The 27136-nt window shown below is 50.0% G+C and overlaps 1 protein-coding gene across 1 annotated transcript in view; it reads left to right on the forward strand.

The window, feature by feature from the left end:
- Positions 1–1556: 1556 nt before the first annotated feature.
- Positions 1557–27136, forward strand: part of EVC (EvC ciliary complex subunit 1) — an 81439-nt gene continuing 55859 nt past the window's right edge. The window contains exons 1-5 of the mRNA XM_021716747.1: positions 1557–1586; positions 3058–3183; positions 11106–11189; positions 13273–13505; positions 16443–16527. Of these exons, the coding sequence (XP_021572422.1) occupies positions 1557–1586; positions 3058–3183; positions 11106–11189; positions 13273–13505; positions 16443–16527 (558 nt within the window). The remainder of the gene's footprint in view (positions 1587–3057; positions 3184–11105; positions 11190–13272; positions 13506–16442; positions 16528–27136) is intronic.

Consider the following 27136-nt stretch of genomic DNA (forward strand, 5'->3'; position numbering starts at 1 on the left):
ATTACTTTATTATATGTTACAATGTAGTCATAATAGAAGTAAAGCACACGTTATGTGTTAGGTGCTTGAATCATCCTGAAACCCCCCAGTCCATGGAAAAATTGTCTTCCACTGACCGGTCCTTGATGCCACAAAGATTGGGGACCACTGCTCTGTAGACTCTTAAGGAATCTTTTCTTTGCCTCCAGTGTATGAAACTGTACCAGGATGCGTTTGGGTGGGAGTTTATCCCCTGGGCATTCGGAATGCCCTTTCAGTCTTGAAACTCTTTTTCCAGATTTCTTTGATGATTCTTTTCCTTTTGTATATTCTCTCTTTTCAAGAACCCCTGCCATTGATAGGTTGAATTGGGTCTCTAATTTTTTTATTCTTTTTCTCCAATTATCCATTTCTTTGTCTCTTTTACACTGCTTTCTGGGAGACTTTTTTCAATTTTATACGTTGAGTTTTTCATGATTTTTAATTTTCAAGAGTTCTTTTTATGTTCTCAGAATGTTCTGTGTTTATAGTATCCTTTCCTTATTTTGTGAATGGAATATCTTCTCTGGTGGTATTATAATTGTTTATTGTTTTGTTTTGTTTTTGGTTGGAGTCTCACTCTGTCGCCCAGACTGGAGTGCAGCGGCCGCTCCCGGCCACCGCAGCCTCGACCCGCTGGGCTCCAGCGATCCTTCCGCCTCGGCCTTCCAAGGAGCTGGAACTACAGGCACGCGCTTCCACGCCCGGCTCATTTTTTGATTTACTGTAGAGATGAGGTCTCGCCAAGTTGCCCAGGCAGGTCTCAAACCCACGGGCTCAGGCCATCCACTTGCCCCGGCCTCCCAGAGTGCTGGGATTCCAGGCTGAGCCACCGAGCCTGGCCTGTTTATTGTTTTAAGTTTTCTTTTCCTTGTGTTGTGTCTGTTTCCTGTGTGCATTTTCCTTTTGTGTGTTTTGAGTTTGTCTGTCACTCTTCAGAGTCTATCCTCAATTGGCTGGTCAGATTCTGGTCATGTTTAAGTAGGGAACTAAAAGGCTGATGCTTTTTCTGTGGGATGAATGGGGTTTTTATCCCGGCGACTTTTCTGTAGGCTCTTCTGACTGGCTCTTTCTTGCAGAACCCTGTAGTGGGCAGCTGTGGTTGCTAAACAAACAACCCCCCAAATGTCTGGACCTACCCTCTACCCCGAAACACACCCCAGACTGTTTCAAATACACAGGCTTCTCTAATGCCTAGCATACACCTACCTCAGGGCTTTTGCACTCACCATTTTGACCTCCTGGAATGCTTCTCCCTAAGATATCTTTATGGCTCACTCCCTCACTTTTTCCAGTTTTTCTTCTCAGATGCCGCCTTGTGCAAGAGACCTTCCCCTCCTTTCATTCTCCATCCCCTCATTATTTTTCTCTGTAACATTTATCATCCCTGACATAGTGCACATTTATTCATGTATTTGCTTATATCTTTCTTGTCTCGCTAGAATGTAAGCTCGATGAAGGCAGAGGCTTTGTATATTTTGTTCATTACTCTATTCCTGGTGCCTAGAATGAAGCTTGACATCTCGTAGATGCTCAGTATGGTTGCTGACTCACTCAGTGACAAACTGGTGAGATTTCTCCAGATCAGAGAGTGTCTTGGGGAGCAGCCAGTGGTCAAAGAGGGAGTTGATAAGTGTTTGACATAACAGAATTTTAAATACAGTCTTTTCTCCTTATTTATAGTAGTTCTGTTCTACAAAGTCACAGTGAATACTGAACGACTGCTCCTAAGGGAAATATAGGGTTAGGTTCCTACAAGCCTCTGGCCACAACATTTCCATTAATGAATCCACATGTAACCTTGTTTTATGTGTGTTTCTGTTTAATACAGCTTTTTGATTTCTTAACATTGGGCAACAGACAACAACACTGAGACTCCTGCCGAAACAAAATTTCTCTAACACACACGTGTTTTGTCCACAAAGCACATTGCAGTCTTCCTGTGCTTAGGGACACTAGATGGCGCGTCAGCACTGTATCTGGGGACCTTTTTTGTTTTGGAGTCGGAGTCTCACTCTGTCACCCAGACTGGAGTGCAGCAGCCGCTTTCAGCCACCGCAGCCTCGACCCGCTGGGCTCCGGCCATTCTTCCGCCTCAGCCTTCCGAGTAGCTGGAACTACAGGGGCGCGCTACCACGCCCAGCTAGTTTTTGATTTATGGTCAAGATGAGGTCTCGCCAAGTTGCCCAGGCGGGTCTCGAACCCACGGGCTCAGGCCATCCACTCGCCTCAGCCTCCCAGTGTGGGATTACAGACTGAGCCACCGAGCCCGGCTTGGGGGCCGTTTTAAACAGCGAAGTCACTGAGAAAAAAAATTGCAGAAAACATGGCACTAGGTAGACTGTGGAAAGGACCCTGGTTGACAGCATGAAACCTGAAATAGGAAGGCAGAGGGTCACCTTGTTCAGCCTCCACTCAGCATGCGTGCATCACGTGATTCCGATTCGTCTTGCTCTGTGCATGTCCATGAGTCACTGTGAAAGTGCCGTGAGCACTGGTTTGAGAGGGACAAGTACCTTTTAACGAGAAAGAGAATTTACGAAATGCAGGATCCACAAACAATGGGCATCAAATGTAATTCACAATATAAGGCACTCCATAGTTTAAGGCTGCCTGAGATAACCTTAGGAAGCATCCAGTGACATTATTGAAAATGACAGGAAAATGAATATCCGTGTGCCATTTCCCAGACTTAGCTGTTACCCCCAAGGAGCACACAGTCCAAGTGGGGCCTCGGACCCAGAAGAAACGTGGAAGGAGCTTGGCTCCAAGTCTTGTCTCCGTGTCCTGAGGGGACACCAGGGGACGTCTCAGGAAGGTGACCTGACCAGTTTTGAAGGACGGTAGCAGACCCCAGGTGGGGTGGGAGGCAGAGAACAGCACGCAGAGGACTGGACGCTTGCAGAAGCACAGGCGTGAGCAGAAGTGGCCGCTTGACGCTGGGGAGTTGATGGCCAAAGTCACGGTGGGGACCAGGCTGATTGAATCCCATGTCCTAGTGCTATACCCCCTCTCCTAACTCTGGTCTTTGGTTTTTAGAAAGATGACACCCAAAGTCTGCTCCGGAATTTGGAGTCGCATGCACCGACGCCCTTGGAAGCCGGGTCCCCATCCAGGAGGCGGAGGAGGGACGTGCAGGCCGCCAAGGACGAGGAGACTCTGGAGGTCAGCCCGGTGTGTGTGTCTGTCGACCAAGGTGCACCTCGGGGGCGGTGTCCCACCTGGCAGCCCAGGTGTCATGCAGATGAAACTCTGTCAGATAGATCAAGGTATAACTTATGCATAATGAAAAGCACAGATTTTAGGTTTGCAATTTGGTGAATTTTGTCAAACGCGTACACCCTTGGAACCGACCCCCCCATCAAAAACGTTTTCAACACCCCAGAACATTCTCTAGTGTCCCCTCCCGGTCAATCCCCACCCCATGTACGTTTCCAGAGGGACCCACAGAGGTGCTTTTCGTCCCCGTTGGTGGGTGTGGCTGGTCTAGAACTATATGCAAATGGAATCGTGTATGTTTTTTATGCTTGCCTTCTCGGCAAAGAATGCTTTTGGGATTTATCCATTTTGTTGCCTGGATCAATAATTCACCCCTTTCTCTTGCCTTGTGGCAGCCCATGCGTGGGTGTGCCACGGTGTGTTTGTGGCTCGCCATTGGATGGCTGCTTGGCTGAGGGACTAGGCTGTTTCCAGGGTCTGCCTGTGATGCTTTGGGCTGCTGTGAGCCTTTGTGTATAAGCCTGTTTGTTTTCACTTCCTTTCATTTCTTTTAAGTAAAGAAGCTGGGTCTGCGACAGAGACATTAAACGGTGAATTCTCCTTGCTCCTTCCTTTCTGGAACCCTCCTTCTGCCCATACAATGCCACTTCCTGGGTGAGCTCCATGGATAGAGAGGATGTGATATTCCCAGTCACCTGCTGCCCCCGCCGGAAGTACTGCAGACCTCATCGTCTGGAAAAGGGGAAGATGGAATTTGCCTTTTTAATTTAATTCCATGAGGCAGACCTTACTGAGGTCCCCATTTTCCAGACGAGGACACCGAGGCTCAGGAAGATGGGCCACTCTCCTGAGTCGCACGGCCTGGCGAAGCTGAGCTCTGTCCCTGGGTGTGTGTGGCCCCTGTCCTGGGGGGCTGCGTCCCCACCTCACCTCAAGCCTCTGCGCCACGGCTTCGGTCCTGCTTATCCTGTTCTGCAGCCTCAGCTTGGGAATTTTAAGTCAATTCCACCAAAGACTTGAAATCCACAGGGCTCGGTGGCTCAGCCTGTCATCCTGTGCTCTGGGAGGCCGAGGTGAGTGGATTGCCTGAGCCCGTGGGTTCGAGACCCGCCTGGGCAACTTGGCGAGACCGCCTCTCTACAGTAAATCAAAAACTTAGTCGGGCGTGGCAGCGCGCTTCTGTAATTCCGGCTACTCGGACGGCTGAGGCAGAAGGATTGCCGGAGCCCAGCAGGTTGAGGCTGCAGTGGCCGCAGTCTGGGCGACAGAGTGAGACTCCAACTCAACAAAAAAAAAAGGAAATCCACAGGGCTCAGCTTCCAGGGGACCCTGGAGACTCTGTTTCAAGAGTCAGCCCTGCCTTTCCTGCCTGTGCTGGCAGGAACCTGTGGGTGAAGCTTCCCTGCCCTGGGCTGATGTGGAGGTGGGCAGGTGGGCAGGTGAGCGAGATGGGGGCGAGGCCGCTGCCAGGCCAGGGGACAGGGGCGGGGCTTCTGGGAGACAAGTCTGCACCTGCCTTGGGTGTGCTACGCACGCCCTGTCTCCCTGTCTCTGGGTGTGTACTTGGGGTGGGCGGGGGGCAGGTCTCGCTCGGGCACCCAGGCCGGAGAGCGGCGGCCCCCTCTGAGCTCACTGCAGCCTTGAACTCCTGGGCTCAAGTGATTCTTCCACCTCAGCCTCCTGAGTAGCTGGGACTGCAGGTGCCACCACCTATGCCCAGCTAAATTTTTTTTTTCTTTTTTTTTGAGTTGCAGCCTTAACCTGCTGGGCTCTGGCGATCCTTCCGCCTCAGCCTTCCGAGTAGCTGGAACTACAGGCGTGCACTACCACGCCCGGCTGATTTTTTGATTTATTGTAGAGATGAGGTCTCGCCAAGTTGCCCAGGTGGATCTCGAACCCGCGGGCTCAGGCAATCCACCCACCTCAGCCTCCCAAGGCACAGGATGACAGGCTGAGCCACCGAGCCTGGTTGCCCAGCTAATTTTTTAAAAAAGGTTTTAAAATTTACTTTTAGTAAAGACAAGATCTTGCTTTGTTGCCCACACTGGTCTCAAACTCCTGGCTTCAAGCAGTCCTCTCGCCTTGGCCTCCCAAAGTGCTAGGATTGCAGGTGTGAGCCACCACACCCAGCCTGTATGTGTTTGTCTCTCCACGTGTGTGTGTGTGTGTGCGCGCGCGTGCGCGTACGTGCTGATGTATCTCTCTGTGGTGTGTGTGCCAGTGTATCTCTCTGTGTTCCTTGGTCTGTCTCTCTCACATGCACCTCTGTGCGCCTCTCTGCGTGTGTCTCTGTGACAGTGCGTGACAGCCTGCAAGTGTGTGGCATCCCCCCGTCTCTCAGTTTCCCTCTCTTCCCCTCTACCACTCTGCCACCCACACAGCTCCATCCCGTTAGGTCCTACTCACAGACATGAAAATGTATGGCCACACAAAAGCCCATGCTCGAGGGTTCAAAGTAATACTATTCACGGTAGCCAAAATGTGGAAACAACACAAGTGTTTATCAATTAGCAGGTGGAAAAAACAAAATGTGGTATATCCATGTAGTGAAATGTCACTCCACCATGGAAAGGAATGAAATACCAGAGCATGCTACCACCTGGGTGAAGCTTGGAAATGTGCTCAATGAAAGAAACCGGTCAGGAAAGACCCCTTGTTATGGGAATTCTATTCATGTGAACCGTCTACAGCGGGAAGCTTACATAGCTGAGAAGTAGATCAGCGGTTGCCAGGGCTGGAGCAGAGGAAGGGGAGGTGGGACAGGAGTGAGAGCTGAAGGGGACGGAGTTTCTCTGTGATGCTATAACAATATCCCAGAATGGGCTGAGGCTGCACATATCTGTTAAATTGCATACGTTACACCCATGAGTTGTGCAGTGTGTGAGTTACAGCTCAATAAAGCTGTTAAAAAAAAACCCACCCTGCTCACACGTCGGGTAGCTTCAGATGTGAGGAGAACAGCTCTTTCAGATCTAGAATCTGGGAACCCAGTCCCAGCTCTGCCGCGCCCTCGCTGTGTGATGGCGGGCAAGGAGCATGACCCGTCGGACTTCAGGTTTCTCCTTTTACAGTGACAGGGATGATGTCCCCAACCCTTGCCAGGGTCACCCAGGGCTGAGCTCATGTGACTTTCTACCCCGTTTATGTCTGCTTGGTAATGTCTCATCGGTTAACTGTTTAGCTATGCCCAGCACGTGCCCATGATCGAGCTAATCATTGCCAAGAGTTGAGTTAAAGATCTCTGCCTGTTCCAGTGACTGGCCTCTCAGGACGCCTCTGTCCTTGACAGACTGAGTCGTCAAAGTGTGTGACCGGGACTGTTTTGGCGTCGAGCCAGAACTCCCTTGTCCTCCAGCACACCGAAAATCGACACGCTGTGGCTCCGCCACTTCCTGGAAGAACGCTTGTTTCACGAAGCGCTCGTCGCAGCCAAAAGCAAACAGAAAATTCCAGAAGGCGCGGAGGCGTGCCACTCCACAGCTTCAGTCTCTCCAGCCTGTCCCTTTGCTTTGGAGGGAAGCAGAGAGGATGGAACCTTTTTAGGTACATTTATGCATTTGCTGAAAAGAACACCTCTGTACCGGAGAGTGAAGTGACTTTTCCTGCGATTATGCTTTAACCAGTTCTCTGCATAATTGTATTGCTTTAGCTGGGTAGACGAGCAGAATGGAGGGGACATCTGAACTCAATAAGGACAGTGACTCCTGGTTTGGGTAGCGCAGGCCTGCTCAGGCCTTGGTTTGGGGTGTCAAGTGCTCTGGGTCCGTCAGCTCCTGGTGAGGCTCATGGCCACCCTTGGGCCGGCCCTCCGGGGTTTGGAGTCTGCAGGTAGACGGACCGGGGAGCCCTCCGCAGGCCGGGACTGTGTTTCCCATGCCCGTGCCCTGGCCACCCCATCCCCAGGTGCTGCTCCCACAGGTGCCCGGTGGCCTCTGCACAGACATGCTTTTCTTCTTCTAATTCCGCTTCTGTTTTGGTCTCCCCTCTTGAAGACAAGCTCCGGGAAGGCAGAGGCCGTGCGTCCCGTGCGTGTCCGCCCCTCTATCTCGGTCCTTCCCTTTCCTCTTGTTTGTACGAAGTTTAGACATGCTCAGCGCCCTTTGCTTTGGCTTCCTTCCCTTAAGCAAATGTGTCCTGGGCGTGACCTGTGCAGTCACACGGGCGACACTCAGAAGGGCCCACCTTTGGCTGCTGAACTCTGCTGGTGCAAACTTGAAATTCTTTTTTTTTTTTTTGAGTTGGAGTCTCACTCTGTCGCCCAGACTGGAGTGCAGTGGCCACTCCCGGCCACCACATCCTCAACCTGCTGGGCTCCGGCGATCCTTCCACCTCAGCCTTCCAAGTAGCTGGAACTACAGGCGTGCGCTACCATGCCCGGCTCATTTTTTGATTTATTGGAGAGATGAGGTCTTGCCAAGTTGCCCAGGCGGGTCTCGAACCCGCAGGCTCAGGCAATCCACGCACCTCAGCCTCCCAAAGCGCTGGGATTACAGACTGAGCCACCAAGCCCGGCTTATTTTTATTTTAGAGACAGGGTCTCTGCCACCCAGGCAGTAGTGCAGTGGCATAATCATAACCCACTGCAGCCTCCAACTCCTGGGCTCAAGCAACCCTCCCTAGCAGCTGGGACTGCAGGGTCATGCCACCATGCTGCATAACTTTAGCATTGTCAGGGGTATAAACACACATGGCAATATTACCACAAGATTTAGAATTAGACTCTTAGACAAAAAGAAGTGGTTGGCAAGTCTCTTAACTTCTGTGAGCCTCAGTTTTTTCAGAGAGTAAATAAATAGAATATCTTCCCCCAAGGACCACATAGATGAAGAGCCCAGCTGAGCCACTGGGCCCCATTTTTTTGGGGGGCGGGGGCGGGAGAATCACACTGCATTGCCCAGGCTGGTCTTGAACTGCTAAACGAATTGGTCCTCCGGCCTTGACCTCCCAAAGCACTGAGATTATTGGTGTGAGCCATCATACCTGGCCTGCTTAGAGTGGACCGGGATGCAGGGGATTGGGAGCAGGCCGGGCTCAGTACCCTCAGGCCAGAGGGAAGTCAGGAGGGGTTTTAATGTGAGCATTGATGGGAACCGTGGGTTTAAAATATCATTCGATCCCCGCATGGGGAATGGATTGGAAGGCATCAACCTCTGAGTCTCAGTTTGCCTCTCTACAAAGTAGGCGTGATACGAATACTACCAGCTTTCCCAAATGGCTATTGTGTGATAGGTAATTGAGCCAATGTGCATCAAATGGCTGGACATAGGAGGCCCTCAGTACACAGTACACGGAGGAGGAGCCAATGAAGAAGCTCTTGAGCCCTTTGGGGTGAAGATGGGGGAGGCTTAGGTGGGGCCATGGATTTGAGTGATGTTCCGGAGAGGAAGGGATTTGTGGTTGGTTAGACACAGGGAGTTTAGAATATGTGGGTGACCAGGTGCCTCAGTATCTGACCTGGATTCCAGGTCACAGTGAAACCAAGCCCAGGGGCCGTCTCTGCTGAACTGCCTCTTTCCTCTAAACTTCATGGCTCTTTCATGTGTTCTCACTTGTATCTTGTTGACAGAGCCAGCATGGTGTCAGCTGAAGACACTGGGCCTGGAGTCAGCACATCTGAGCTCAAATCTTGGTTCTGGCATTTATGAGCTGTGTGACCTTGGGCACACGGCTTCATCTCTCTGGGTTTCATTTTTCCCATCTGGGAAGCAGAGACAGTAACCTCTGTGTCAGGGCCCTTGGAGGCTTAGGGAGGGAGCCCATGTTAGTAGTCTTCCCCCATTCTTGTCATCTGAGTCTGTTTTTGTAAGTCATCAGATAACAAAGCAAAATGACAAGAACCCGGTCCCTGGGCACGAAGCGTCCCTCCTGTGCTACTCACAGGACATCACGGCAAAGCTCTCCCTAGAGACTTATCTAGGCCAGAGTATTGGCTATTTCAGCACCCCTAATTATGAGGAAGCAACCAGTTCTTCTGTGTTTCCTACAGTACGACATCTTTTTCCAAGGTGAACTTAGCAATTGGAAATCAATCCTTTGTGATAGAGCCCTTTCTTCGGGATGCAGTTGAAGAGCATCAGAATCAATGTAGATGACAGATTTCATCGGTCGGCCTGTCCAGAATTGCTCCATACAGATTTCTCGTGATCCGCAGTGCCAGGCTCCAAGCTTGCCTGACTTCTTGCCTTCCTTCGGTTGTTTTCAAAGCATCGATTTAGCACTGACTCTGCTGAGTGCAAGGGTGGGGGTAGGGGTGACCTAACAGGAAAAACATGTCAGGATGTAGGGCAGGCTATGAGTATGTCCACCCAGGTATAGTCAAGGAGGCTTCTCAGGGGAAGTGGTTCCTGAGTAGGGTTTGACAGCAGGTATTCCACTACCCATAGTGGTCCAGTGCTTGGCATCTCCTCTGTTCCAGTGGCTCAGCTGGGCTCTTCATCTATGTGGCCCTTGGGGGAAGATACTCTATTTGTTTACTCTCTGGAAAAACTGAGGCTCACAGAAGTTAAGAGACTTGCCAACCACTTCTTTTTGTCTAAGAGTCTAATCCTAAATTTTGTGGTAATATTGCCATGTGTGTTTATACCCCTGACGATGCTAAAGTTATTTTGTGTGTTTGCTTTTTCCACCTAAAGATGATTCACAATTGCTTAAGAGACTCTTGTAAATTATTCTCAAGTTAATCAGCCCCTTATTTCTGTCAGAGCTGAAGAATTAGAATTAAATGAAAAATGTACCATTCTCTTTTGACAGCTTCGGTCTGTCTATCCATCTCTTCATACACTCATCTATTTGTCCATCCGTCCGTCTGCCCATCCGTCCATCCATCCATCTGTCCATCCATGCATCCATCTGCCCGTTCTTCCGTCCGTCCATCCGTCCATGCATGCGTCTGTCCATCCATCCATCCAACCATCCATCTATCCATCCATCCATCTGTCCATCATCCATCTGTCCGTCTGTTAGTCCATCCATCCATCCATCCGTTTGTCCATCCACCTGTCTATCCATCCAACCATCCATCCATCCATCCATCCATCTGTCCATTCATCCATCCATCCATCTATCCATCATCCATCTGTCTGTCTGTTAGTCCATCCATCCATGCATCCGTCCATCCATCCATCCGTCCGTTTGTCCATCCACCTGTCCACCCATCCATCCATCCATCTGTCCATCTGTTAGTCCATCCTTCTATCCATCTATGCGTCTGTCCATCCATCTGTCCACCATCCATCCGTCTGTTCTTCTGTCCATCCATCCATCTGTCCGTCCATTTAGCTATCCCTTCATCTGTCCGTCCATTCATCCGTCCATCCATCTGTCCATTCATCCAACTGTCTATCTGTCCGTCCATCCGTCCATCCACCCATCTATCCATCCATGCATCCATCTGCCCATTCTTCCATCCATCCATCCATCCATTCTTCTGTCCATCCATCCATCTGTCCATCTGTTAGTCCACCCGTCCATCCATTTGTCCATCCACCCGTCCACCCATCCATCCATCCATCTATCCATCTATGCGTCTGTCCGTCCATCTGTCCACCATCCATCCGTCCCTTCATCTGTCCGTCCATCCATCCGTCCGTTCATCCAGCTGTCTGCCTGTACACCTATCCGTCCACCCATTCATCTGTCCGTTCATCCGTCCATCCGTCCATCCACCCATCCATCCATCATCTTTCTGTCCACCAGTCTATCCATCTATCCTTCTCACAAGGGAGCACTTAACTGGATCCAAATGAGCCTATCATGGTCCCTTTCCAAGTCTGCTGTTATACATAGAATGTGCCATTTGAAAATGCTTGGCAGCGTGTCCTTCGTTGTACAGAAGGCCGCCCATGCCGTTGTGTCTCTCTCCTTCCCAGGAATGTGAGCCGTCGTCTAACAGCAACATTGCAGCATTTGCGCTGAAGGCCAAAGTCATCTACCCCATCAACCAGAAGTTCCGGGTGAGAGTTCTGAGCGCCATCATAGAAATACAGTTAATTCAGCCGTGTACTAGAGACTGGGAGAAGGTGGAGGGATTGACTGCCATGTTTGGTCCTGTTTGAGGGTGTTCTGGCCTGTCATTTTAATAGGGGTAATTTTGAGGCTTTGAAGCAGAGCAGACCTTAGGTGAATCCGTTTTGTGGCAGCGTTGTAAGGAACAGGGTATGTCCGTGGTGTATCAGGGTTAGGAAGAACTGTAGTTCCTTGTATCCCCTGGGACACCAGGTGACACAGCACAAGAGGACAGCTTCCACCCTGCCCTTCTAGCACTAATACAAATACCAATATGGACCCAGTTTCCAACGTTAATCCTCACAGACCCCTGGACTGATGCTGGCAGCTGCCACTTACCAAGCACTTACCTGGAGCCAGCACAGTCAGGCACCAGGCATTTCAACCTGGCAGTATGCCTGTCAGGTAAACAGTGTCGTCTCCACTCTACACATGAGGAAACTGGGGCCCAGAGAAGCCAATAACCTGTCCAAGGTCACGAGCCAGGAAGTAGCAGTCGGAGCCAAATGCTGACACCTGGCTACAGGACTTCACACTTCAGACAGGAGTTCCCGCCTGTGGCCAGGAATTTTGCAGAGAGTAGTTCTATGGCTTCCAGGAGCCCCCGGCCCTCTGGGAGCCGCTTTGTGCAAAAAAGAGCTTGCTGGTGCAGGAAAGTGAGGCCTGCTCTCTTGGCCAACTCAGTCCTAACTCCCATCTCAGCCCTCTGCTGTGGGGCTGTTTCCTGACTTCTCTTTGCCTCAGTGTCTTCATCTTTGAATTGGGGATAATGGGTGCACCTGCCTCACCCGGTTGTTTAGAGGATAGCAGGGTCACGTGCACAAGGGCTTCGAACCGTGTGTCACCTCTGAGCGCTCAGTATATGTTAAGTTTTTGAATTATTAATTGCTTTTGAAGAAAGAGCATACTGAAAGCTCTGAGAATCCCTGCACCGATGAAATTACTTCAGCTCGCTTAACACAGCCTTTCCCAAACTAACTTTTCCATAGAACCCTGTGAACTGGCTGTGGTTCGTAGAACTGCTCCCCAGAACGCGTGTTGAGAACCACGTCCTTGGGGTAGCTACCTGGAGGGCGAACGAAGAGGCGTTTCTCCGCCATCAGCCCCGTGGCTGGGCAGGCTGTGTGGTGGGCCCTGGGGATCACGCAGTGGTCAGAAGAGTGTCCGCCTTGGAGACCCTCACAGCCTGGTGGATCCAAATACACACGCGATCGCAGGCCAGCGTTGGATGGAATAGGCCAGATGCAAATGAGCAGGGGTGCTGGGGTCTGTGCCTGGAGGGAGGGACGCCTCCGCCCAGCACACAGTGAGCGAGGGATGTTTCAGATGGGGGGCAGAGTGTGGAACGGCCCAGAAGCACGAGACGATCGAGCACCCTCTCAGTGTGGCTTGGGCGTGTTCCCGGGCAGCGGGAGGCAGAGGCTGGCTGGGCTGGGCCTTCAGACTGTGCCAGGCCTGGGCTGTGACCTCTGTGGTCCTGTGTGGGGGCTCCAGTTCCTCATAGGAACATGCAGCCTATCAGAGGCTCCCCGGGGCCCAGGACAGGAGGATGACCCCACACTGGGACAGGCGGAGGACAGGGAGGCAGGACTCGTGGCCTGAGATGGCAGCGAGAGGTGGGGCAGGCCAGGCAGTGGCTGCGCCAGGGGCTCTGAGCTGGCAGTTGGGCGTGGGGTGCAGGTGGATATCTGGGGGACAGATCCAGGGTGACAGCTTAGGGGTAGATTAATTATCTCATAAGCAGCAGAACGTCATTGTCAGAGGAGGAAATGGAGGCTTGGAGAGCATGTGTGTGTCCCGCCACAGGAGTCCTGGCCTCGTGGGGCAGGCGAGCTGTGATTCGGGTCTGTGGGGTGTGGGCGTGGCCATCATCCCGGGGCAGAAGCTCTGGCGTGTCTTCCACGCCCTGACCAGTCCTCTTTAGCCAGAGCGTCCTGCACGCTGCCGTGGCGTCCCTTGTGGAATTTCTAGAACGAATCCGCCAGGCGTGCCGTGGACTAACAGCGCGTGGCTTCCCTTCTGCCGCCCCAGCCTCTGGCCGACGGCTCTTCCAACCCCTCCCTGCACGAAAACCTGAAGCCGGCCGTCCTGCCGCACCAGCCCGCGGAGGGCTCCCCTTCCAGCAGCCTGGGGAGCCTGAGCCAGGCTGAGAAGGATGACGGCAGCTCCTCATCCAGCATCCACTCGGCCACCAGCGACGACAGGTTTCTCGGCCGCAGCTTCCTCTGCCTGGACGCCTTCCCCGAGGTGCTGGCCGGCGAGAGGTGAGGTGCAGGGCGTGGGGCGTGAGGCCCCCAGTTTGCTCAGAGTGGGCCAGTGGGTCGCAGCACTGTCGGAGGAGGGGGCGACAGAGGCTCAGGGAGGTTTGGCTGATGCAGCCAGGTGCACGCAGTGACTCAGTCGCCTCCGGCTTGTTCCTCGTTGTGCAGCGTTGCCCAACATTGGGCTCACAGAGCCAGGCCTGAGCGCTGGAGCCTGGCCGCAGGGGGACCTCAGTGAATCATGGACGTGTCCGGGAACGGCCCTGCGGCAGCCGGCTAAACCACTTAAGTGCCTTCTGGGGACTGGGCAGAAGCCCAGTTTGCGGGGATTAATTATCTCTGGAGCAAGGAGACCAAGTCCGCGATGCTCCCTGCCAGGGCCCTGTTACCCAGCTGTAGGGAGCCTGGGGCAGGTTCAGTGGCCAATCCATGTTTTAAAATTGGGGTAAGAGAGACATACACCACGTACTTGCCTTACCACATTAAGTGTGGCGTTCCGTGGTAATAAATGCATGCATATTCTTTTTGCCCTCTGTGTCCTTCTCCCCCCTTCTGGCCTCCGGCCACCCCAGTCTACTCTCTGCCTCCACGAGAGCCACTGTTTTGGCCCCCACATGAGTGAGAACTCACGGTATTTGCCTTTCTGTGCCTGGCTTATTTCACTTGGCACAATGGCCTCCAGTTCCATCCACGTTGCTGCAAATGATGGAATCTCATTCTTTTTTATGGCGAGATGATATTCCGTGGTGTAGATGTGCTGCATTTTTTTTTTTTTTTTTGAGTTGGAGTCTCACTGTCGCCCAGACTGGAGTGCAGTAGCTGCTCCCGGCCACCCCAGCCTCGACCTGCTGGGCTCCGGCGATCCTTCCACCTCAGCCTTCCAGGTAACCGGAATTACAGGCGTGCGCTACCACGCCCGGCTGATTTTTTGACTTACTGTAGAGATGAGGTCTTGCTGCCCAGGCGGGTCTTGAATCCGCGGGCTCAGGCAATCCACTCACCTCAGCCTCCCAAAGGCGCGGGATTACAGGCTGAGCCACCGAGCCCGGCGTGCTGCATTTTTAAAAATTCATTCATCCATTGGTGGCATTTAGGTTGATTGAAGCTGAATTAAATATTAATCAGTGAATGAATGAATTCCTCCCAGTAGCGCTGTGAGGTAGATGGTATTATTTCCCTCATTTCACAGAGAATAAAGTGTGGCGCACAGAGACTGAGTGACTGGTCCCAGGTCCCGCAGCGGCCAGTGACCGAGCCAGTTGTGTTCGACCCAGCCCAGATCCGGGCTTAGCACGCGGCCGGGCTCTGAGGAATTCAGTCTGGCAGGTCCGTACAGGAGTGGGATGGACCAGGGCACGGCCCTGGCTCGGGGCTGCAGAAGGACCAGGCTCAGAGCCTTGAGCTTGCTGTTGACCCTGAAGGCGGCCCAGGGAAGGGGTGCTTGACCAAACAAGAGCCTTCTTGGATTGGATTGGCCGGCCTTGGACTTGAGGATTTCTAGTAGTTTGAGTGAGCGTGTCCTTGCTTAAAAATGCATTTGCCTCTGAGGGAACAAAGGCCAAAGACCTTTCCACTCTGCCACTTACCTGCCCCTGTGACCCTGGGGCAGCCCCTTGATTTCTCCCCTCCTCTCTTCCTGAGTCAGTTCCTGCACCTGTGAAATGGGCATGAGAGTGTCTCCGTGAAGAGCTTGGGAAAGATGAAGTGTGGGCATGGACGTGGAAAATACTCACGGTGATGCTGGGGGGGCTTGTGGTGCAAAACTCGTGGGCTCTTTGTCTCGATCCTAAAGTGAATTTTAGAGTGGCCAGCCCCGTTTTAAAGCAGTGTATTAGCAAGAAGAGAAGGAAAAAGGAAGATTCATGGCAGAGAGACCTGCCCTGGGTGAGTCTCTCTCGAAAAAGAAAAGCCATGCTTTTGCTCTCAATTAAAAGCTCCTAGAGCTGCCTGGTTATTGATATGCTAATGAGGGTAGAGCATAGGTAACCACTATAGAGAGATGGCCATCTTCAAATATACAAGTTCCTGAGCAAAAGGGTGGGCTGATGAACATTTCTATGCCTTTGCTACGAGGTGGGGGGGTGAGACTTTTAACCTCAACAGAGAATCTGAAGGATTTGAGGCGATTGTTATGTTAAGCCATGAGCTGAAATGTTGGGCTGTCCTAGTCTTACAACTGACAGGATTTTCTTTTGATTGACTGAGGAGTGGGGTTGTCTGGTGAGTTCACATTCCAGCCTAGCCTCCAGTAAAAAAAAAAAAAAAAAGTAATAGAAAAGATCTGAACATTTCCTAAAACCTGCCTGCAAGAAATGCATCTGTCAGCTGGGCTCAGCCTGTAATCCCGCACTTTTGGGAGGCCGAGGTGAGTGGATTGCCTGAGCCCGCGGGTTCGAGACCCGCCTGGACAACTTGGCGAACCCTCATCTCTACAATAAATCAAAAATCAGCCGGGCATGGTAGCGCACGCCTGTAGTTCCAGCTACTTGGAAGGCTGAGGCGGAAGGATTGCCGGAGCCCAGCGGGTCGAGGCTGTGGTGGCCGGGAGTGGCCCCTGCACTCCAGTCTGGGCAACGGAGTGAGACTCCGACCCAAAAAAAGAAAAAAGAAATGTATCTGTCTATGCTAACCTGCTCTAATGACCCTGCCTCAGAGAGAGGAAACGTCACTTCTCTCACCTCCCTGTCTCTCTGTATGTCCCAGGCAGCTGAGCCTCTGACACTAACTGCTCCCTTCTGGCCATTAGTAGGTTTCTGGCAGCTCATGCCGTTCCATGTGCTGAACCTCGAGCAGGTGTTGGTATCTCTGCGTACGGTGGAGTGGGAGTCCAGAGGCAGGAAGCTCTGGGGCTCACACCAAGTAGAAGTGTGCTCCCAGTCCATCATCTCACACCTCGCTTCAGACACTTGAAAGTCTTTTCTGTTTCTCCTTTGTTTTCAGTGTGGACATTGACCTGTGTGTCTACCACCTTCACTTAAAAGATCTGCTGCGTTTGGACACAGCACTGAGGCAGGAACAGCACCTGGTAGGTGGAGAGGTTTGTGTCCTCTCTCTTTCGTGGGGGGCGGGAACCAGGATCGAAGGCCCTCTCTGTCCGCGGAGCCCCAGAGACCCCTGAGAAGTGGACCTCAGTGAAAATGGAGCAGCCGCAAGTGGGGGGCAAGGCCATGGTGTCAGGCACCAGCCACCCGAGATGGATAGCAATTCTGTGGGAGAAGCGGGAAGGCACACAGCCCTTACTTTAAGCCGAGCTGGCAGGACTTCAGCAGAAAGATGAGTGCCTGTTCCCAGGGTACATCTCCGATGGAGACAGAGGTAAGGGATGTTTCAAAGAGAACAACATTCTTAAAGGAATGAACGCCAGTTTTGCGAATGCCGACGACGTGCTAGGTCCTGGGAGAATTAAATGGGAGATGACATTTAATCCGCAGCACAATCCAGAGACGCCATTATCTCCACTCTACGGGGGTGGAGACTGAGGCACAGAGAGGAGGCATGCCCAGAGTCACACAGCTTCAGGTGCGGAGCAGAGTTGGGAAGTTCAGTGCCTTTCTATAGGCCTGTGATTCACTGATTGGATGAGTACATCAGAGCTCTGGATGTCGATGCCAGGAAAACAAGGCCACTCTCTGCCAGACGCACGTGATCGCTGATTGAGCCGGCAGTGGCTCTGAGCCCCTGGACGCCAGAGAGATGAGTCCCACTGTAGGGACCAGACACCCTGTGGCTCGGCCAGGCATCGAGATCATAGCAGCTAAGCAGAGGAGTGACCTCTCCCTCAGGCACAGTCTCGGAATTGTTGAATGAGGGGTGAGACCTACGGAGAGAAGGAGGAGAGAGAAAGGGAGAGAGTAACAGAGAGAAACAGAGGCAGACAGACACACGGATATGCCCACAGGGCACTCCGTGTTAAACAAGGGAAGTACATGAATGTCAAACTGGGGATGCAGCTAGACGAAATGAGCGGCCGGACACGGTGGCTCACGCCGCTAATCCCAGCACTCTAGGAGGCTGAGGCGAGAGGATTACTTGAGCCCAGGAGTTTGAGACCAGCCTGGGCTGCATAGACAGACCCTGTCTCTAAAAAAAGGAGAAGTAGCCAGGCATGGTGGCGTATCCCTGTAGCCCCAGCTATTCAAGAGGCTGAGGCAGAGAATTGCCTGAGTCCAGGAGTTCAAGGACACAGTGAGCTATGATTGCACCACCCCACTCTGGCCTGGACAACAGAGTGAGAGCTTATTTCTAAAAAAGGAGAAGGAGAAAAAGAAGAAATCTTGGGCTCTATGTGAGCAGGACTGACCTCAGACACCAGTGTCTGAAACCAGACAGATACTAGAAGTCAAGAAAGGGTGCGTGGTCCTGCACCCTCACCCTCCCTCCCCATTCCTGGACATGGAGTCCCATCCCACCTGCGGCTGCAGCCGGTCCTCGGTGGGCTGTGCCTGGGCTCCCCCGGGAGCAGGTGGCCCTAGTGATTTTCTCACAGGCTCCGTGCCCCCCACTTTTGTGCTCAGAGCCCATCCCGCAGGTGATGTAACCCCACCCCAGCCAGTGCATGCCCGCAGTACTGGAAGGCGTGCTCGCTGTCACTCACTGCCCTGTGCGGGAAGGTGGACGTTGCCCCCTGCCAGGCACGGCGCCAAGTGCCAGCGACCACCCCTGCCTTCGTGGAGCCTGCCGTCCAGGACAGCAAGCACATGTTGCGCAATGCGCTATGGCAAACGGCATGACCAGGGCAAATGACAGAGTGCCAGGCAGATGTGTAAGGAGCCCCTGAGCAAGGGAGAGCCGGGAAGAGGGTCAGCCAGCCCTGGCCGAGGAATGTGAGCGGAAACCCAGGGAAGGTCCGGGGCGCTGGATGTCGGAAGTCGCACACCCTCTGGCAGGGGCTCTGTGACTTTGGGTGAGTCACTTTCCTTCCCTGGGCCACCTTAGAAAAGAGTTAAAGAAAACATCCTTTCAGCTCCTACTGAGTGGAATTACTCAAAGTCAAGCTGTCTTGCTTCGTGAGAACTCTGTGGGCAGGGCTCTGGGCTCCGTGCGGGGGCCATGTGGCCGGCATTGTCACGGCAGCATTTGTTCAGCACTTGCACTCGGCTTTCACTCTTACATGCTTACATGGGGGGCAGTGCTTACGTGAATCTATATGGAGGGTAGAAGCCGCATAGAAATACACACACACGAATGAATACGTGCAAAAACAGGTGAGACTGAAGCCTTATATGTTGCTTCACTGAGGAGAAGCCGAAGCTCAGATGGGTTGAGTCATTTGCCCAAGGTCACACAGCTAGCTGGTGATGGCAGAGTCAGACCCGGGTGACGGCTGTCTGAGAGCAAGGCGCATCCACCCTCAGACCCTGCACTGCACCTGCACCTCAGAGGTGCTCGGGAGAAATGGGTCCTGCCACGCAGGCCTGATTGGCACAACCCCACCCCCCACCCTGCCCAGGAGAGCAGCTTCCTCAAATGGCCTTCCCTTCCCCGGTGAGCACACTTCCATCTCAGGTGCAGGGTCTGTAGGGATGCAGTACCCCCGGGAGCCGGGCTGCATGGAGGCCTCATGTTCTGCTTCCCTGGTAGAGGTCAGTGGGGGTTCAGAAGTGATTCTGACCCCAGAGACGGTCATGTGGCCCAGCTCGGAGCCCCCTGGCTGACCCCGAGGAGGGAAAAGCTGACCCTGGGTTTGTCCAGGAGGTGGGAGAGGCTGCAGGTGTAACCCCTGAAAACAGAATGGCAGAGAGGGGAACAGACAGGGCGTGGGGGAGGGGCCAAACAAAGGGAGGTGCTGGAACATTCCCTGTCTTGACTGGCAGTGCTCACATGAATCTATATGAAGAGTAGAAACTGCATAGAAACACACACACACACACACACACACACACACACACACACACGCACACACACACGAATGGATGCGTGCAAAAACAGGTGAGGTTGAATAAGGTCTAGATGACAGCACAGAACCAGTGGCCATTTCCTGGCTTCGATCTTGTGCCCCAGTGACGTCAGCTGCCACCCTTGGGGAGGAGCCCATGAGGTGCTGCGGGCACATCTTGTGTTAGGGCGTGTGACTTTACCAAGCTTCGCGGACACTGCATTTTGTGCAAATTTAAGGTTCGTGGTCACCCTGCGTCCAGCAAGTGTATCAATGCACATTTTCAACAGCATGTGCTCACTTTGTGTCTCCTGCTGGGACTTTTGTCTTCTATTATATCTGTTACGGTGATCTGTGATCAGTGATCTTTAGGGTGCCATGAATTGCAGACTCGCTGGATGAACGTGGTATGTGTTCTGACTGCTCTTCCTGCTGGCCAGTCCCCATCTCTCTCCCTCTCCTGGGGCTCCCCTGTTTCCCGAGACACGACCGCATTGAAAGTAGACCAGTCAATAACCGTGTAAAGACCTCTCAGTGCTGAAGGGAAAGGAAGAGTCCCACATCTCTCACTTTAAATCACACGCTAGAAATGATTCAGCTTAGTGAGGAAGGCATGTCAGAAGCCGGGATAGGCCAAAAGCTGGGCCTCTGCGCCAAGCAGTTCACCAAGTTGTAAATGCAAAGGGAAAGCTCTTGAAATAAAAAATGCCACTACAGTGAGCACACAAATGATAAGATAGCAAAACAACCTTATTGCCGACATGGAGAAAGTCTGAGTTGTCTGGATAGAAGATCAAACCGGCCACAACGTCCCCTTAAGCCAAAGTCTCATCCAGAGCAAGGCCCTACCTCTCTTCGATTCTGCGGTGGTGGAGAGAGGTGAGGAAGCTGCGGAAGAAAAGCCTGAAGGCAGCGCAGGTTGGCTCAGGAGGCTGAAGGAAAGAGGCGTCTCCAGAACATACGAGTGCAAAGCGAAGCGGCCAGTGCAGGCGGAGAAGCCGCGGCGAGGCATCCCGAAGATCTAGCTAAGGTCGTGGGTGAAGGTGGCTCCGCCAGACAACAGATCTGCCAGCTAGAAGAAGCAGCCTTCCACAGTGTCAGAAGAAAACGCCACCTAGGACTGGCACAGCTAGAGAGGAGAAGTCAGTGACTGGCTTCAACGCTTCCAAGGACAGGCTGACCTCTTGCCAGGGGCGAATGCAGCTGGTGACTTCAAGTGGAAGCCAACACTCACGGACCACTCCCAGATCCTCGGATCCTTCGGAATTATGCTAAACCTGCCTGCCTGGGCTCTATAAGTAGAACAGCAAAGCCTGCATGACAGCACGTCTGTTTACTGCACAGTTTGCCGAGTAGTTTAAGCCCGCTGTTAAGGACCTACTGCTCAGAAAACAAGAAATCTTTTTTTTTTTTTTTTTTTGAGTTGGAGTCTCACTCTGTCACCCAGACTGGAGTGCAGTGGCCGCTCCCGGCCACCGCAGCCTCGACCTGCTGGGCTCCGGCGATCCTTCCGCCTCAGCCTTCCAAGTAGCCGGAATTACAGGCATGCGCTACCACGCTCGGCTGATTTTTTAATTTATTGTAGAGATGAGGTCTTGCTGCCCAGGCGGGTCTCGAACCCGCGGGCTCAGGCCATCCGCTCACCTCAGCCTCCCAAAGGCATGGGATTACAGGCTGAGCCACCGAGCCCGGCTAATCTTTCAAAATATGACTGCTCACTGACACTGCACCTGGTCACCCGAGAGCTCTGATGGAGGGGTACAAGGAGATGCGTGTTGTTTTCATGCCTGCTGACACAGCATCCATTCTGCAGCCCATGGACCAAGGTGTAATTTTTACATTCAAGACTTACTATTTCTGAAATACATTTCATAAGTCTGTCGCTGCCATAGGCAGTGATTCCTCTGATGGGTCTGGCAAAGTAAATTGGAAACCTTCTGGCAAGTCTTCGCCATTCTAGGTGCCATGGAGAACATCATGGGAGGAGGTCAAAATATGAATAGGATCTTGGAAGAAGTGGATTCTAGTCCTTATGGATGATTTTGAGCAGTTCAAGACTTTGGTAGAGGAAGTTACTGCAGATATGGCAGAAACAGCAAGAGAACTAGATATTAGAAGCAAAGCCTAGATGTGACTGAACTGCAGGAGTCTCATGATAAAACTGACAGGGAAGGAGTTGCTTCTTAAGGGTGAGCAGAGAAAGTGGCGTCTGGAGATGGAATCCACTCCTGGTGAAGATGCCATGGACATTGTTGAAATAATAACAAAGACGTTAGCATAATTCTCAAGGGCCCTAGGATTTTCAGAATGGCAGATGAGCACTGGCTTCAACATAAAGTCACCAGCTGCATTAGACCTTTCCAAGAGTCAACCTGTCCCGTGAAGCCAGACATTGACTTTTCCTCTCTAGCTATGAAAGTCCTAGATGGTTGGGAGCTGGCCGAGGAGGCCCACCTGAGCGTTAGGGATCCAGGCGGGCTGCGGACCCTGAGACCACTAGGATGAGTTCAGGAGCTGGTGGCCCATTCCCTCTTCCCTTCTTTGCTGTTTGGCACATCCCACTAGCAGGGACTTTGATGATCTAAGCATGAAGCTCTGAGAGTACGACAGGCATGGCTTACTTTAAGAGTCCATTGTTCCCGTTTCTCACAGACTGTGGTTTCGGCTTTAAACTTAACATAATTCAAACTCAGGTCACATTTGGGAGCCTTTAATACCATACAGGCTTCTTTATAAGATTTAAAAATATATTTGTAAAGTGCTGTTTCAATCTTAATAAAATAGTTAATTATCTAGAGTTACTAGAAATGACCCAGCACAAACTTTGGCCTGGGCCACACTCCTTAGGAACTGGTTTGGGCTATAATTAAGAGTTTCTTAATGTCGGCAGAATTAGTGTAAAATAGAAAGGAATTGGGATTTAAGTTGGTCATTAGGTGTTATATATGCATTAGTTTTAAAAGTTATTGATTATTAGAATATTATGATATTAGAATTGTTGTATTGCTTTTGAGGAAACACCTGGTGGGTGGGGGATATCCCTCATTCACCTGGCTTTATGTTTATGTAAAAGTTTTGTGATTTAATTGGGATTGTTCTTCCTCATGCCTGAGGAAACACCTGGTGGGTGGGGGACCAGGTAGCCCCTCACCCACCTGGCTTTGTGTTCACTTGAAAGTCTTGTGGTTTAACCTGTGAAACTTTAGGATAAAAGGCTTACGGTTCGTCCCATTAAATGGCTTCTGCACTAGACAGAGTCCAGTCTCTTTCTTTCTCCCCCGTCTCTCTTTCTTTCTCTTTCTTTCTCCAGAATAATCGCTGACGCCACCACACCTCCCAGGGACCCTCTAAATCTCTTTGCAGGGGCTGGCCCTCCACACTAGATTGCATGAACTTAGGCGGCAAAGCAGTGGCAGGATCTGTGAGGACTGACTGCAGTTTTGAATGACACTCCACTCTGGGTAAGATGCTATCCAACTTGTAGGAGGAAGCATGAAATGATGCAGCAAACATCATGGCTGTCTGACTTTGAGAATGTCCTGTGGCCCCCTTCACCTTCAGCACCCTTCACCTCATCCGTCAGCAGCCATCAACATCAAGACAAGAACCCCGACCAGCAAAAAGATTTTCTGACTCACCAAAGACCCAAATGAGCATCAGCATTTTTTAGCAAAAAAGTTCGTATAAATTGAGACATATACGTTGTCTTTTAAGACATAATGCTGTTTTGTGCTTAATAGACTGCAGTATAGTATAAATATGACTTTTACGTGCCCTGGGAAACCAAAAGTGTCTGTGACTCGCTTTATTGTGATATTTACATTATTGCTGTGTCTGGAGCTGAACCTGTAACATCTCCATTGTGTGCCCGTGTTGTTATTATTATTATTATTATTGTTTGAGTTGGAGTCTCACTCTGTCACCCAGGCTGGAGTGCAGTGGCATGCTCACAGTCACGGCAGCCTCAACCTCCTGGGCTTAGGCGATCCTTCCGCCTCAGCCTTCCAAGTAGCTGGAACTACAGACGCACACCACCACACCCTGCTAATTTTTTGTGTTTTATTGTCGAGACGGGGTCTCACCAAGTTGCCCAGGTTGATCTCAAACCCTCGGACTCAGACAATCCTCTTGCCTCAGCCTCCCAAAGTGTTGGGATTACAGGTCCAGCTTCAGTGCCCAGCCTATTTCTGCATCTTCATTTGAGCCTATAATTATTTCAGAATTGGCACTATGATAAGGGATAAGGTGAAGAAAGACTGTAAAAGTTACTGGTTCGGTTTGGAGTCAAAAAGAAGATGGATTTGAGATGAACATCTTGAGGAAAGAATATTATCTTACACCATCTGGGGCTTCACTGAATAAAAAGCCAGGACGCCACTTTCTTTTTAGAGCTCGTGAGCCCTGGCAAATAAAATGAAGGGTGCTGGGCAGAGTTCTAGGTTTGAGTCTCAGCCCTGTCCCTCACGGCTGCGCGATAGGAGATCACCTGCCAGCTTTCACAGCCAAGAATTCCTTATCTAGAAAATGGAGGAGATCGTACCAACCTACCCACATACTGTGGAGACTAAGTAAATATAGTACATATAATATATATGTTAACCTGGCACAGAACGTTGAACAAATCTTAGCCCCTTCAAACAAGGATCAAAAACCATGACCCATGGGCCAGATCTGAACACGCCCATTCTTTTCTGTATTGTCCATAGCTTTCATGCTACAATAGCAGAACTGAGTAGTTGCAAAAGCGATCATCTGGCTTGTGAATATTTTCACAAACAGAAATCTTTACTGTGTGGCCCCTTGCCAAAAAGGTTTGCTAACTCTTACATTAAAGATGTTACCATGCAATTGTGTCCAAATGACCTTTGAAGAAGATGCAAAAGCAAAGAAGGAATGATGAGCTTTTTAATAAATGGTACTGGAGTAACTGGACATCCATAAGCCAATAATAATAATAATAAGTAACTTCACCCAAACCTCATACCTTATACAGAAATGGACCATGTACTTATATGTAAACATGTAATCAATAAAGCTATAAACCATTTAGAAAAAAATGTAAAATAAAATCTTCAGGATCTAGACCTAGACAAAGAGATTTTAGACTTGACACCAAAAGCATGACCAATAAGACAGTTAATTAATTGGACTTCATCAAAATTAAAACTTTTGTTCACAAAAGACTTGCCAAGGGGATAAAAGGACGAACTGCAGAGTGAGAGAAAATATTTGCAAACCACAAATCTACCAAAGGACTAGTACCTAGAATATATATAGAAATCTCAGAACTCAATAGAAGCTAGGAAACAAACCAGTTAGATAATGGACAAAAAAATGAACAAATATTACATCAAAAAGGAAGGACAGATGGCAATTAGCACATAAAAAGATGTCCAGCATCATTAAACCTTTAGGGAAATGCATGTTAAAACCACAATGAGCTATCACTACACACCTGTCAGAATGACTAAAATAAAAAATAATGACCACACCAAATGCTGGCGAGGATGTGGAGAAACTGAATCACTCACGCAATGCTGGTGGGAATGTAAAATGGGACAGCCATCCTGGAAAACATTTTGGCAGTTTCTGATAAAACTTAACATGATTACCAGAAGGCCCATCAACTACACTTGTAGGCAATTATCCCAGAGAAACTGATGTTCACATAAAAACCTGTAAGTAGTTGGATTTTGTGTATGGTGGTAAGTAGGGGTCCTGTTTCAATCTTCTGCATGTGGTCAGCCAGTTTTCCCGGCACCATTTACTGAATAGGTTCTCCTCTCCGCAGTGGTTGGTGAGGGAGGCTTTGTCAAAGATGAGTTGGTTGAGAAATTGAGGTTTTGCTTCTGGAATCTCTATCCTGTTCTATTGGTCTATATGCCTTGTTCTTGTTCTTGTACACACACCAGGCTGTTTTGATTATTGTAGACTTGTGATAAAGTTTAAAGTCTGGAAGTTTAATACCTTCAAATTTGTTTCTTTTGCTGATGATTGTTTTGGTTACTATTCTTGGTCTTTATATATATATGAATTTCTATATTGTCGTTTCCAGGTCTAATCATAATGATGCTGGAAATTTCCTGAGTATTGCATTGAATCTGTAGATTGCTTTGGGTAGGATGGACATCTTAACAATATTGCTTCTTCCAATCCATGAGCATGGAATATTTTTCCATTTGTTTGTGTCTTCTATGATTTCTTTGAGCAGTGCTTTGTAGTTTTGATCGTAAAGGTATTTGACTTCTCTTGTTAGGAAGATACCAAGATATTTCTGTGTGTGTGTGTGTGTGTGTGTGTGTGTGTGTGTGTGTGTGTGTATTGTAAATGGAATTGTGCTCTTTATTTGGTTCTCTGCCTTTTATTTGGTGTATAAAAATGTGACTGCCTTTTGCACATTAATTTTTTACCCTGAGATTTTGCCAAAGTCCTTTATCAGCACAAGAAGGTTTTTGACCGATTCCCTTGGGTTTTCCAGGTATAGGATCATATCATCCACAAAGAAGGATAGCTTAACTTCTTCTTTTCCTATTTGGATACCCCTGACTTATTTCTTTTGTCTGATTGCTCTAGCTAGGACTTCCAACGCTGTGTTGAACGGGAAGGATGAGAATGGGCAGCCTTGTCTTATTCTGGTTTTCAGGGGAAATGCTTCCAATTTATGTCCATTCAGCAGAATGTTGGCTGTGGCTTTATCATAGATGGCTGTTACTATTTTGAGGCATGTTCCCTCTATGCCTATATAGTCAAGAGTTTTTATCAAGAAAGGATGCTGGCTTTTTATCAAAAGCTTTTCCTGCATCTAATGTTATAATCATGTGGTTCTTGTTTTTATATCTGTTGATATATTGACTTATATTTATGGTCTTGCAACTCTAAATTAACCAAAAAACTAAGCATCAAACATCAAACCATAAGAATCTTAGAAAATGCAGGAGACATCCTTATAGACATTGGAATAGGCAACCAACTCCTGATCAAAACCCCAAAAGCCTATGCCATAAGAGATAAGATAGACAAGTGGGACCTCATCAACTGAAAAGCTTTTTTGCAAAGCAAAACAAAGCATCAAGAGAGCAAAGAACAGCCCACAGTATGGGAAAAAAACATTTGCCAACTGTATATCTGCCAAAGTCCTAATAAGGAACTCAAACGAGCCACAGGGAAAAACAAAAAACAGCCCTATTAAAAAGTGGGCAAAAGACATGAATAGACACTTCTCAAAAGAAGACATCTGCAAAGCCAACAGATGCATGAAAAAATGCTCAGCCTCACTAACCATCGGAGAAATGCAGATCAAACCCACACTGAGATACCACCTGACTCCAGTGAAGGTGGTCATCATTAATAACTCACAAAATAACAGATGCTGGGGAGGATGTGGAGAAAAAGGAATGCTTATACACTGTTGGTGAGAGTGTAAACTAGTACAACCTCTATGGAAAATAGTGTGGTGATTTCTAAAAGATCTAAAAATCGACCTTCCATACGACCCAGCAATTCCCCTTCTGGGAATATACCCAGGGGAACTCAAATCATTCTACAAAAAAGATACTTGCACACACATATTTATTGCAGCCCTATTCACAATAGTAAAACATGGAACCAACCGTGCTGCTCATTGAAAACTGACAGGATTAAAAAAAATGTGGAACATATACATGATGGAATATTACTCAGCCATAAAGAAGGACAAACGTGGACTTTGTAGCAACGGGGGTGGATTTAGAGTCTGTCATACTCAGTCATCGATTGCAGA

The sequence above is a fragment of the Carlito syrichta genome, unplaced genomic scaffold, assembly GCF_000164805.1.
Source record: "Carlito syrichta isolate Samal-C Ts95f unplaced genomic scaffold, Tarsius_syrichta-2.0.1 Scaffold308898, whole genome shotgun sequence".
In the NCBI taxonomy this organism is placed as follows: domain Eukaryota; kingdom Metazoa; phylum Chordata; class Mammalia; order Primates; family Tarsiidae; genus Carlito; species Carlito syrichta.